Source organism: Anas acuta, chromosome Z (assembly GCF_963932015.1).
Source record: "Anas acuta chromosome Z, bAnaAcu1.1, whole genome shotgun sequence".
Classification (NCBI taxonomy): Eukaryota; Metazoa; Chordata; class Aves; order Anseriformes; family Anatidae; genus Anas; species Anas acuta.
Window position 1 is genome coordinate 21,465,229 of NC_089017.1, and position 13,390 is coordinate 21,478,618.

A 13,390-nucleotide genomic window follows, 5' to 3' on the forward strand; every position below is an offset into this window, starting at 1 on the left:
TATATTTATGACTACTTTAAACTCATTTCTTCTCTCCTGATGTGTGGGCTTACTGATAAAGGTAAGTGTGTCTACTTTAGTATTTGATTCCAAACTTTTCAGATGGGTAAGGGAGAAGAGGGGAGGAAGTCATTTAGTCAGTTCAAGCAGTCAGTGAACCTCTGGATTTGTGCCACAGAATGGAGCAAATATAGCCTTTCCCTCAGCAGGGACATTAATCAGGATATGCTCCTCTGTTGAAGAGCACACTGTCAGAGAGCCTGTGGAAGGTTGGTAACCGTGAGACCTACAGCCTCTATTAAATTTGACTGGAATAGACCAGTGGCCTGGGAAGTTCAGAGGGAGCTGATGCTCTTGATGAGTATATACTCATTTGTGAAGCACAATCACATGAATCTTATTTCCTTAGGAAATTTTCCTTGGGAAATAAGGGTAAAAATCATATAAATTTCTTACTCTTTCTACTCCACATTTTTTGTTTGTTCTATTGTTTCTAGTGGTGTAGTAGAGAAGTAAAAAATATTTTTCTAGCTAATGCTGGATACAGTTTTCGCTGAAGTAAGCTGAATTACACGGGAAATAATGTACATTAGTATGGTGATTCTTTGTTTAAAGTTAGGCTTAAAGATAATAATCCAATGTGTATTTTAAAGCAAACACCGCAATATTGTGTAATTGATATTTAATGATTTGTGTGGATGTTTCCAAATCAGATCCATGTCGTCTTGCTTTGATTAGGTTGGACAGCACTTCATGAAGCTTCCAATGGTGGTTTTACTGAAGTGATCTTAGAATTACTGAAAGCTGGTGCTAATGTTAACAGCAGAAACATGGACGGTGTTTTGCCCATACATGATGCTGTTTCTGGCAATTATTTGGAGGTACATTTTTCTTTTAATTACACTACCTAAACCTGATGTCCAGGAGCGGGCCAGCAAAGTAAAATGCTGGTTTAAATAAGAAAAGTCGAAGTTACTAATACAACTTTAGTATTTTTAGTATTTTAGTGTATATTAATTAGGAAATAAATCAACATTCTTCGAGTTGATGAAAATGAGAATAATTATTATTTTTCAGTAGTGACAATTGAAGCTGTACGATCAATTGACATTTTCAGTCCAGTGTACAAATCAGCAAAGTTCAGAAGCAATAAATAGTTCTCTCCCACAAATTGGGTGTCTTTAAAATAATACTGAAACATTGGGCATTCTAAATTTGAATTCTATAGATGTGTTTTGAGTTAGATAATTTTCCCATTAAAGTAGATTAAAGCAAGCATAGTTTAACTCTCAAAATATAATTTTTAAAGGAAAATCATATTTAAAGACAAATGATGGATTTTTCCAAAAATTCAACATATTTGCCTGATTCGACCAAAAATCAATGAATAATTCTGGTACACCTACACATCCATATTTTGATATTTAGAAAATTAATGAGAAGAATTTAATTAAGTTTTCATGAATACACTTCCTATTGAAACATACAGGATTTGTAAAGATGTTTCAGAAGACAAAATACTGACTAAGAGATCCAAGATGTTTTGTAGGCTAGGGAAAGACGAAAATCTTTACCCATTAATGAAAAGCTGGTTGCTTTTTAAAACAGAAGGCTTTGCTCATTTTTTGATGGTGGTGGAGGTTTTTATTTGTTTTTTATTTGTTTGTTTGTTTTTTTTCTTTACGCTATGTAAATAACAAGTTAAAGAAGTATCACAATAACCAAAGAAAATACCAGATTTATTTAAAAAGCAATATAAAAATATATTGTCATAATTTTTCCCTTTTGTAAATCTTTCTGAACCATGAATATTTGCTTGATGCCCATTTAAAAATATTTCAATTTACTGTTAAGGAAATCCATCCAAAGTTCAACTTCATTTTAAGAGTGTAGAAGAGATGTTGTAGTCTATTCAACAGACAAAGGAGGGGATACATTTCTAAGAGCATTTGACACTGCATGTATCTTACAAAAGTCCCTGCCAATGGCCAGTCTTCAATTTGGAGCTCTTTAGTGATCATGCATAAAACTGGTTCAGGGAGATGATCAAATGGAAAACTAATCCTCCAAAAACAAGGCTTAGTTTAGATTAGCCCCTTGAGCCAGTTTAAGAATTGTGCTAGTGTAAGGAAAAGCATGGGTTGGGGTGGCACATAGTGGGTAGTGACTGGGATAACTGTCTGTGGAAATGTGGCCTATATGCATTTGGGTTCTCCCACACTGGAGAGTCCCAAATGTAGGCTGGGACTTCCTTACAAGCATGTACTTGGGGTTTATAATGTGCAAAGTAAGAAAACAGTTGTGGAAGCAGCTTTGGATCCATGTGTAACTGGTAAAACACACTCCTCCAGCTCAGCCAAATGTCTGCCTTTTATTTGAACAAACGAATAAATAAAATGTTGTTTTGGCACAGTGAGTTCCAGGGAACTGAGCATAGAAAGATGATGCCAGATTGACTCAAATGTACCTCCTCTATTCCCATCAAAAGAGCTGATTTTTTGTTGTATTTATCTTTTCTGTGAGGCATTCAATTTATCTTCTCTGTGAGGCAAGATAATAAGAAGGAGGCGATTTCACAGTCCTGGTACCTAACTGTCAGTAAGACTCTTGAAAACATGCAAACTATTATTCAGTATTTGTGGGCAAAACCAATAGAGAAGGTTATGACTGATTATGCCACTACTTTAGAGGCAGCACCATGGATTTTGAAATTCCATGGGGTGTTCTTCTTTTGGTATTTAACAGTATTCTGAATATTTGCAATTTAAGAAAATTAGAAATGTTAAAAATGAGAAATCATATGTATGAAAATTCTTTACTATCCAACCTCTGGCCCCCTCAATGCTTTCATATGAGCTCAGTTTTAAAGGGAAATGATTCCACAGATGCCACTAATCTCTTTTCCACATTTTAAAAGCAAGCAGATGTGTAAGTGATTTTGAATTAGAGAAGAAATCAGAGCGCATAGCTGAAAGACAAAAAACTATTAAATGTCTTGAGAAAAACAAACAAACAAACAAACAAAAAACCACACCACCAACACAAACAACAACAAAAAAACACTCTTTGTTCACAATAAAATTCACCAGTTTCTATTAATTTAGGTCTAGGACGTTTTGTAACTACTATCTACTCTAGTGATTCACAACAAGTTGTCCTTTTAAAATTTGTTATTGTAAAGAAAGAAGGATAAAATAAGAGCCAAAAGAACTTGGCTCTGCATGTGTAACAAGTTTTAGGGTATCTTATTTGCACCTTTGTTACTCGTGGCTTACCATAGCTAGTTGTGGTATACTTCTACATCAAGAATAATCACAATACAAATTATAATACATAATAGGCAGCCAGGATTCTACTACAGCATGGAGCAAATCCCTGTGAGAGAGACAGTTCTGGGAAAAGTGCTTTGGATGAAGCTTGTGATGATGAAATGAAAGAACTGCTAAAGTCTTATGGTGCTATTGACTCTGTACTTCCTGTTGCAACTGCTGAGGTTACAGGTATGTTGGTTTCGTAATGTAAAAAATAGGATTATCATGTAATTCATAGGATCTGTAGTCTTAGTGCAGAACTGTGCATTAGATTGCTGCTGATTTGCAAAGCTGCATACTGCCTGGCACAGGTATGTTTAACTCTGTTAACAACTGATTAGGATTTATTTATTTATTTTCAGAAAATAGGCTGCATGATGTTTTTTTTTTTCCTCCTGAGAATCTAAGGAATAAGGACATATTTGTCTCTTCAGATTTTCATTGGCATCCATACTTTCTTTTACAGGACCTTTGTGGTTTTTTTTTTAATTGTAGCTTTAAAGACTATGCTGCCTAAAAACGATCCCATTTGCATATACAAGATATCTTTTTTCATAGTATGATCTGACATTACATTTTTGTAATCTGTGTGAGCTAATTTAACCTATGGTGCAATTTCCTCCTGCACTTTCATTTTTAATTTTATTTCTTCTTCTTCTTCTTTTTTTTTTTTTTTAATTGCAAAGAGACAAACTGTCTTAGGGTAAGAAGACCAAAAAGTTGTTCTGAGTGCTGCAAAAATGATGATGCAGCTTTGAAGCGACAGAATGAGAATTCCTGTGTGGTGAGTATGGACAACAGAAGAGTTTTGTTACATTGCTTCATAGTGTAGTACTGTATAGCATCATTTACTGACTGAATAACATAAAAATGTCTGAATAACATTAGAATCTATGTAAAGAACAGTATGATGCTCAGTAAATAATAAATTTGTGGATTATCACTTCTCTCAGTTCATGATTTCCATGTATTTATACTTATTGTGCAAATAGTAGGCAACATACAGACATTTTTTATTCCTTATATGAATAGAAAAAGGTGAGGAATCCTGGGCCTTTTCAACACATTTCCAAAATGGCTCTTTGAAAGTGTAATGATTTTTCTTCATAATGAAGGCATTTAGAAATTGTTTAATCTTTGTTTAAAACACCAGCAAAGACTTTTGCAAAAGTTTTATGTGCAAGTTTTATGTTTTACCCATATGCTGTATGTATGTTGTCTAGGTGATAATTTCATGGTGAAATTCACTATCTAATCCCTGCTCAGAGGTGGGACTCTGAGCAAAGACAAGTCTGAACTCCTGGGCAAAACCAGGCTGTGAAAACCCCTTGCAGAGCATAGCTTTGGTACTATGCGTATCTGTTGTATCAGTGCCCCCATGACCTTCTCACAGAAGCTGCTCCCTACCTGGAATGACCTGAGTCCACCAGTACTTATCCTGCAGGCCATGCAGGATATGGTGCATTTGACCCTACTTATTGCTATAACTCTTGTATTTGTTGACAGGAGTCTGTTGTAGCCATACAAGATACCAAAAAGAAGCAGAAAGAACTGTTGCTACTTGAACTGAGAACTTCCAAAGATGCAGGTTGATGTAAATTCAAGTTGTTTCAGTTATTTTTTGTAAATATCTAATATCATCACTTTAGAAATAGTATTGCAAGTAACAAGTAATGGTATTTACATATCTCCTTTGGAATATATAGTTTGACAATAAGAATTTAATAGCAGTTCTCAGATAAGTGTATTTACTTGAATAGAATCATAGAACTATAGAATATCCCAAGTTGGAAGGGACTTACAAGGATCATTGAGTCCAACCCCTGGCTCCACACAGGTCTACCCAAAAATCAGAATTCAGACCATATGACTGCAAGCATAGTCCAAACACTTCTTAAACTCTGATAGGTTATGGTGCTTTGACTCCCTAGGGAGCCTGTTCCATTGCATGACCATTGCATGAGTGAGAAACCTCTTCCTGATATCCAACCTGAACCTCCTCTCTCACAGCTTGACTCCATTCCCTCGGGTCCTATTGCTGGTTCCCAGAGAGCAGAGCTCAGTGCCTGCCCCTACACTCCCCTCCTGAGGAAGCTGTAGATTGTGATGAGGTCTCCCCTCAGCTTGCTCTTTCCCAGGCTGAACAACGCAAGTGACCTAAGCCGCTCCTTGTATGTCTTCCCTTTTACTTCCCATTTACAAAAGAATGAATATAATAATAAAAAAGGGAAGCGTGCCACTTGGAGGCATGGAAATATTATATGTTTCAAATCAACTTAATCATATAAATAAGGATCATCAGATAAAAATGCACACTGTTGGTCAGTGACAAGTATGAGATTCTTTTGGAGCCCCTCCATGATCATGAATATGTGCCTGTAATAGTAAAAAATAATGGATGCAACATTTTCATTCTCGTGCAAATGCACTTTCAGGAGCCTAAAATAATTTATGAGGGTAAAAAATACGGCAAACATTATTGATGATGGGCAGTTTCAGAAATGCTGGTGCCTGGAGGTGTAATTTGTCTTAGTCTATCAAATCTCAGTTCCGATTAGTCTCCAGAGACAACTAAGTGACCCTGACTTCCTAAAACATCATGATGCTGGTGCTGCATAGCTGTTTAAGCATATTGTGTCTGTGCCATGACTGTTTAAGTGGCAAAGCTTGCTGCAGGAAGACTTTTGAAAAAAGAGTCTCCCCAGTTGCCTCTGCCAGCTAGATGGGACTGTGTACTTCGCAGCAGATCATGCACATTAAAAAGTTTTGCTTCCTGACAGAAAAGAAAGTTTTATTTATTTATTTATTTCCCTGAAAATGGCTTGGAGCTTTTGAATTATATTTAAAATATACCTTCAAAAGTAAATGTGAAGTATGGAATTGTGCAGATTTGTAGTCTCCAAGTCAAATGTACGGATTATGAGCTGTTAATTAAAATCATATTTGCTTGAAAAATGTTCGACAAAGAGACATATGATAGGCAGAAATCTGTATGCATGTTAATGCTTTGTGCATGATAAGGCCGAAACAAAGATCTGTGCAATTTCATAAATGAGGAAAAGAAAAGTATCAGACTATTACTCTTTAGGGATATGAATGAAATGAACATGATGATTGGTATAGACTGCCAAGACTTTAATAATGTAGCACCTCTTAAATGAAATCATGGTTACTACTTGTGGAGAAGCTCAAGACTGAACAAGAATATAGGATTATATTGACAAATTTGCAGCATAGAATAAAACCATCAAGGTGTTTACATGGAGTACAATTTACTCTAAAAAATAGATTCAAATTCTCTACTAAGTTACCTTAAGCTTACATCTGAGGGTTGTGAGGTACTGGAGCTGGTTGCCCAGAGAAGCTGTGAATGCACCATACCTGGAGGTGTCTAAGGCCAGGCTGGATGGGGCTTTGGGCAGCCTGGTCTGGTGGGATTTGTCCCTGCCCATGGCAGGGGGTTGGAACTAGATGGTGTTTAAGGTCCTTTCCAACAAACCATTCCGTGATTCTATGATTAATAACAGTAGTATTTTAATATTTTTTCTATTTAAAAAAAATGAGTTCTGGTAGATACTGTGAAATAAGTTATTGGAAACATAAATGTAATTTTAATAATATAATTATCCAGTTTCTGTAATAATGGAGATTTCATATCTCCTCTTTTATAATCTTAGAAATGAGATTATATGTTTACTGTATTATTCCAGTGGTATCTTCTGATCATGACTTCTGAGCTCTCTTTTTGATATATGTCTAAGAAAATGAGATATAGAGAAGAAATTTTAATCGTTTCTCTTATTTCAGAAAAATATGGCTAACAAATGTGACAATTTCTAATCATATTTTGTCTTGTACTATGTATTAGATAGTATGTAGGACTGTGATACATACGTTTTTAGCATATATTAAACTAAGATCAGTCTAAACTCATCAAACTGTTTTATAATACTAAAATACAAATGTTTTAGCTACCTTCTTACACTTTTGTAACTTCTGCATGGAGCCTCACATACCGTTATTGTTATGCAACTCCTTGCAACACAAATAAACTTCGAAAAAGTTTCAGTTCTTACCAGCCACAGGGCAGTTCTTTAATTTGTCCTGTTCTCATAATGACTTTCTTGCCTAGGCACTTGCACCTCAAAATTTTCTGATACTCAGACTACTTCAGTTTAAATTGAACTTGTGTTTAGTTCTTCCTGGGAGCATTTTTTTTGGAAATTCTCTACTTGTAAATAGCTTTTAATGTGAATGACTGTATTAGGTTATGCTGTAAAAATATGTTTGTACTTTGGCTGTGCATTTGCTACATCAAAAATGTTATTACTATTATTATTTTCTAATTCTTATTGCCATCATAATTTTGATTATATCAAAATATTGGACAGATGCGTATGTCCAAAGGCTGTGTCAGATACAAAATACTTTGAATGAAATGTTTGCAAAACAGAAGACAGAAAGGGATGCCCTTGCTAAAAAATACAGGTACGTGGAATACTAGGTTTGTATTTACAGGAATTCTTTAAAGCAGTACTGATAGATGTAATTAGAAGTATACAGTAGTGTGAAAGCAAAAATACGCGCTCCTCATTTAGATTTTGCTGAGTCTTTATCGATATTGGTTTCAGTTACTTCCAGTAAGAGGTAAATTACACAGAATATGTAAAATATGAGAAAGAAAGTTTTATGTGAAGAGAAGTTAGGGTTCCAAACTATCCTTGTGAACAAGCTAGTGACGGCATTAAAAAACAAGGACAACATAATTAATTTAATATTTTCACAGTTTTATCTGTCTTCTAATATTGAGAATTAAACTGTTCTAGAGAAAAATGATAAAAATTTCTGGGTATTGCAGATACCCTGCAGCTGATGCAACAGCTGTCCATCAACAGTAATGAGCCAAGTTACATTATATTTCCTTTTTATTATTTATACGGTATAAAGTTTATTTTAAACTAATTAACATAAGCTTTTGCCACTCAAGATATGAATATACAGAATATGTGGAAGCATCATCATGTTTTTTTATCTTTCTGTTATTCACTTAGTTGGCCCAGGGAGAGATACTACTTACATGTATACTTCTCTATTTCAGTATGTTCCTTTGAAGATATTAAAATGTTTCTCTCACCTAAGAAAAATGAGGGGAAAAAAGCACTGTATTTCTCAGCGGCTGTAAATTGCTTTGCCTTTGTCATTCTAGTTGCACTATCTTTGCTTTGTACTTTCTCTTCAGTTGCAGCTTCTTTCTGTGCCTCTTTGGCAATAAAGCAACAAAACTTCCCAGAGAAACAGTGCTAGAAAAATGTGTGGAGCCTCACAGGCTTCTGTGGTATTCTGTAGTTGTCAAGGCTTACTAATATCAGTGATCAATGATATGCTGATACACTGATCAAATCATGGATTCTAAGCACATGACAGCAAGCAATACCATGGTACAGCATGGAACACCAATACAGTCACATTGTTATTTATCTGTCCTTGTTCTATACGAACCAGTCTTGCAGTACCTCTGTCCTGATCCCCTCTACAGCCTTTCTTTTCTCGGATTGGGATAGTGTTACTTGCACGGCATCTCTGCTGTGGGTGGAGTTAAAAGCAAATTGCACTGCTGTTCCTTTGCCCATACTTAGTGGTATTCCTCTGTCTTTCCAGCAAGGAGACAGAGCAATGGTGCAATCAATTGTCTCATGAGGGGAGATGAGGAGAAAAGAGTATTAGGCCATGCTGGTAGTTCTTGTGCCAAAATAAGTGGGAAAACAAGGAATTCCCTTCTAGCAGAAGGTGAGTCCCTGGAAAGAGTCTTACAGGGAGACCAGCTCAACCAGGACCAGCTCAACCAGGAAGCAAGACCTGATGAAGGGAAAGAGATTTCCAAACTGGCATACAGCTTCCTAAAATGCTTTTGTCTGAATAGTCATGTGATATTATTACAGTTTTGGCATTCACTAAATGTTTTACAGCGGAAGACCATAAAAATGTCTGATAGTACTTCCATGCTTCCTTTAGAAATTCATTTTAAGCTCATTGTAAAAGGCTCCAAACCTGAGCTGCAAAGGCTTTGAATTCAATGAACCATTGCTACTTGCAATGATAAAAGGCTGGCCAATGGTAATAGAGACCCAGGTTAGATTCTAGGAGTGAAGGGTGGTATAAGGTTTTTGCTGTAGTTTTGGTGCTTTCATGCTACATCTAGACAGAATTATGCAGTTTGTTGTGCATGAAACCTTGGATCTGACCCATAAACTTTATACATGATTATACATTGCTCAAATTTTAGATGTTGGTAAAGTCCTTTGAAACCTATTTTGTTTTTAGTGAGTTACATATGTCATACTGTTTTTGTTCTCTATTCATAGTAACTATGGGGTCTTTAATAAGACTTTTCTAATTTTCTCTAGGGCTTCAGTGGAATCTTTTAAGAAGGGAGCACTGAGGGAACAAGTAGTAAACCTTGCTTCCAGGCAAAAGAGTCTGTTGACTGTTGCCCAAAACCAGGAGGAGTTAGTCCAGAAAATACAAAATTACAGAAAAACAAAGCAAGTATTCAGAGCAGCACAATTAGAGCACCAATTCTCAAACACAGTTTTTTCCTATGGAAATGGTAAAGGACCAGGTTTAGCTGCTGATGAAATCATGCATCCTGATGTAGTTACATCTGATATGGGGCTTGGTGCCAGCATGCCTAATGGAAACAGAGTAGAAGCACATCTCTCTTTAGAAAATAGATTTTCAGCTCAGGAATGCAGCCAACATCCAAACAACTGCTTGGCTGAGAGAGAAGCAAATAAAGAAGCAATTAGAAGCAAAGAGGTTTCTGATCATACTTCTACATCTAAAAAGACGATAAGAAAATACCCCTTCAATACTTTGTCAAATGCTGTAGAAGTGGTGACTGTGTCTTCAGAAACTGCTGGTTCCACTACTCAAACAAAGAATTCACAGCAAAATAACATTGATTGTGTAGCAGTTGCAGAGCAAGGAAACAAGTCTTTACATCCCACTTCAGTGACCAACACATTAAATATTTCAGAAGCCCGAAGCACTGTTGTCAATAACAACGTTTGTCAGCCAGGCAGTGACTGTCAGCGGGTTCTTACAGATGAGGATCTACGCAGATATGTAAATAAGAAAGAAGTTTTCCAGCAGCAGCACCAGCAAGTAATTGTGTCAACATCCACAGAGAACTTTCCAAATACTCGGCAGAAAATGATCTTTCAGTGCAGTGAGAACCCATTTAATGACAACTTAGTGCTTACAAATCTTACATCAAACACAGATTATCCAGCAAGCCTTAGTAAGAAATCTTCCCAGGGCTATAGTTATCAGGAATGTGAACAAAAACAAGTGAAGTATGAAAGAAAAAACAAGAAGAAGCTTCAGTTGATAGATCTTCTTCAGTTGGGAAGGATTAAGCCAGGAGAAAATGTTTTAGAATTCAAACTGCAGGTAATTGTTGAGATAGAACAATGCTAATATTAGCAAATAATTAAAAAACACTAAAATGGGGAAACAGCAGTCTGTATCTTCAGCTTTTGGTAGTGAAAAATTTTATACATTAGTCACGGATAGTTTTTTATGTGTTTTGAGGGAAAATGCTACATATAATGTATTCTGTTATCCCATGACTTTAACACCCAAAACACTGAATATGTAAAGTTTGTGTTTAACTTTGCATTATTGGTTTCTTAGTACTTCCTATTGCTAAAAAACAGGGTGGAATTGTTAGTTGGTCTACATTGTGTAATACCCAGCTTTCAGACTTAAAGGAGGGGGTACGTTAAAGTCCTTATGACTATGTGATTTTTGAAGCAACTGTCAGGTCCCTCAAATAAATTAATGTAACACTAAGGATTTCACTGTGCCATGGCAGACATGAAAGCATGCAAAATTACTTGCTTACACGCCAACTGGTTTTGGAGTCTGATGTGAACCACATTTTCAAAAAGTAAAAGTAAAATCAACCTCTTTTTAATATAAAAACATGCCCCCGTGCTTCCAAATACAAAGCAGATTTGTAAGACAGCTGCCAGGGAACTGGCTTTGTATTGAGTAAATGATGGAATTATTGACTGAATTCCCAGCTGTGAGCTAGTTGATTTCCAGGGCAACATATTGACTAAAATATGAAAGGTTCTTTTCAGCTAATCAGGTATAGTTAATGTAGAAAAGACCCTCATTTTTGCACCTACAATCTGCTCAGGAATGCTTTTCTGCTGAGAGCAGCTGTTTGGTGTGTTACTGTGATTAGTAACATAAGACAGTGTTAGCAAGTTACAGCTCTCTACACTGAGTCCTGTCATAGATCTATACACATTCTTCATATTGTGGAAGGAAATGTAATATTCCTCCAAACCCCAAGATGACTAATTTCAAGGATGAAGAATTTGGTATGCTTACTGTTGTATCTGAAGACCATTACCTACGATATCAGCCTGATACATGTAGGTGTGAGGAATTATAACCCTATTTTGAAATGTTGATGGTGGGGGTTTAGAGAAGTCAGTGGTTTTTAGTAGAATGAAAATGGCACTCATTTATGTCTTAGAAGACAGTGAGTATTGTAGAGATTGGAGTTAAGAAGCCAGTATCCGTTGCACTACAAAGAAGTGATGATCAGTAAAGTTCCCTTCTTTATAGTTACAGTTGTGAGCTATGAGCCTGTAGACTGGATTTAGTGTTCATCAGAATGTTTGGGTTAAACATCTTCATTTAGGTTCTTACAGACACAGAGCCAAGCCATTTGTCGTGGTAGAAGGTAGTTGAATCTGATGGATCATTCTCCTTTTGTGACTGTTTAACCTCGTGCATGCTAGGCAAAGTTAGCAAGTTCTAACAGTCAACAATCAACAATCTACCAATCAACAACTATTTTTTGCTGCGTTAGCCAGTATAACAAGACCAGTATAACAAAACCATAACTTACTGATCTGTAAACAACTGTAAGCCATGTTTCCAGAGGTGCATTTAAGTTTTCAGAACTGGTCTGTGTTAGTATTGTCAAAGAGACAGTAACAATAAATTCTTTTATACTTAATTTTGCATAAGGTAAGGCTGTCAGGTTTCTCCTTTTAATGTCTCTTGATGTAGATGAAGTTTTGTGCAAATATGTTGAATATTTGAATTGCTGTTGGAATTGTACTGTGACATGGATTTATTCCACACATCTAAGAGACTGACTTCGAGTTACATTTTTCTGGGGTTTGAGTTCCTAAGTTCTCTTTTGCAAATTAATTTATTCACAGCTCTGTTATGTCTAAGAGGAAATAAAGTGGAAATACTGTTCTGACAAGCACTTGTTATTAAAAGGAATTTGATCTCAAACCTAGGGGGAGTTGTCCTCTGACAGTGTTAACTATGGGGCCAAAACATCTTATTCTGTTGGAATAGATCCTCTTATCTTATGTATCACAGTTTATGATACGTAGTGGCAATTTTTTTTTTTTTTTGAGAAAAAACAAGTTAGCTGCAACATTTCGGTTATATCATCCTTCATCATTTTCCCATATTTTAAGGATTTTAATTTAGATTTGTTGATTTATGAATTTAAAATTCCTCCTTCATTTTTATTTCTTAGGAATTTAGTCATAAAGCCACACTCTTAGAGAATGGCAAGATAAAAACAAGTGAAAACAAAATACTTCAGAATCCAGTTCAGTGGGTTAAAGACCTATTAGGAAGTGATATTTCTGTAACATGGAAATACGTGTGGAACAAGGTAGGCCTGATTTTACTCTCTGAAATAATACTAATAAATAGAAATAACAAATTCCACAAATCTTTAACTCAGAAGGTAAAATGCAGTTAGAAAATATTTTCACCGTTTAGGACCTCTAGTTCTTAGTTCTTAAAACAGAAGACAGTACAAGCCTAAATTGTAAAGTCTTACTGTGAATGAATAAGCAGCAAATAGAGAGGTACATAACCCCAAACAGAGAGGTACATAACCCCAGAAAAAGAGCAGATATACAGTGATGAACTAGTTCAGAGACTGTGGAATGCCCACTCTGTAAGCTCTCAGTGCTTTTAAAGATTAGTTTTAAAAATGATTAAGAGACTGACAGGAAAAGCTGAAA

General features: G+C 35.8%; 2 protein-coding genes across 3 annotated transcripts in view; one reads left to right on the top strand and one right to left on the bottom strand.

Annotated features, from left to right (window-relative positions):
• Positions 1-13,390, bottom strand: part of HMGCR (3-hydroxy-3-methylglutaryl-CoA reductase) — a 282,132-nt gene that overhangs the window by 55,990 nt on the left and 212,752 nt on the right. The gene's annotated exons all lie outside the window — the stretch shown is intronic.
• Positions 1-13,390, top strand: part of ANKRD31 (ankyrin repeat domain 31) — a 66,521-nt gene that overhangs the window by 37,049 nt on the left and 16,082 nt on the right. The window contains exons 17-23 of the mRNA XM_068666615.1: positions 739-881; positions 3,341-3,500; positions 3,998-4,095; positions 4,818-4,899; positions 7,703-7,799; positions 9,716-10,763; positions 12,892-13,032. Coding sequence (XP_068522716.1) covers positions 739-881; positions 3,341-3,500; positions 3,998-4,095; positions 4,818-4,899; positions 7,703-7,799; positions 9,716-10,763; positions 12,892-13,032 — 1,769 coding nt within the window. The remainder of the gene's footprint in view (positions 1-738; positions 882-3,340; positions 3,501-3,997; positions 4,096-4,817; positions 4,900-7,702; positions 7,800-9,715; positions 10,764-12,891; positions 13,033-13,390) is intronic.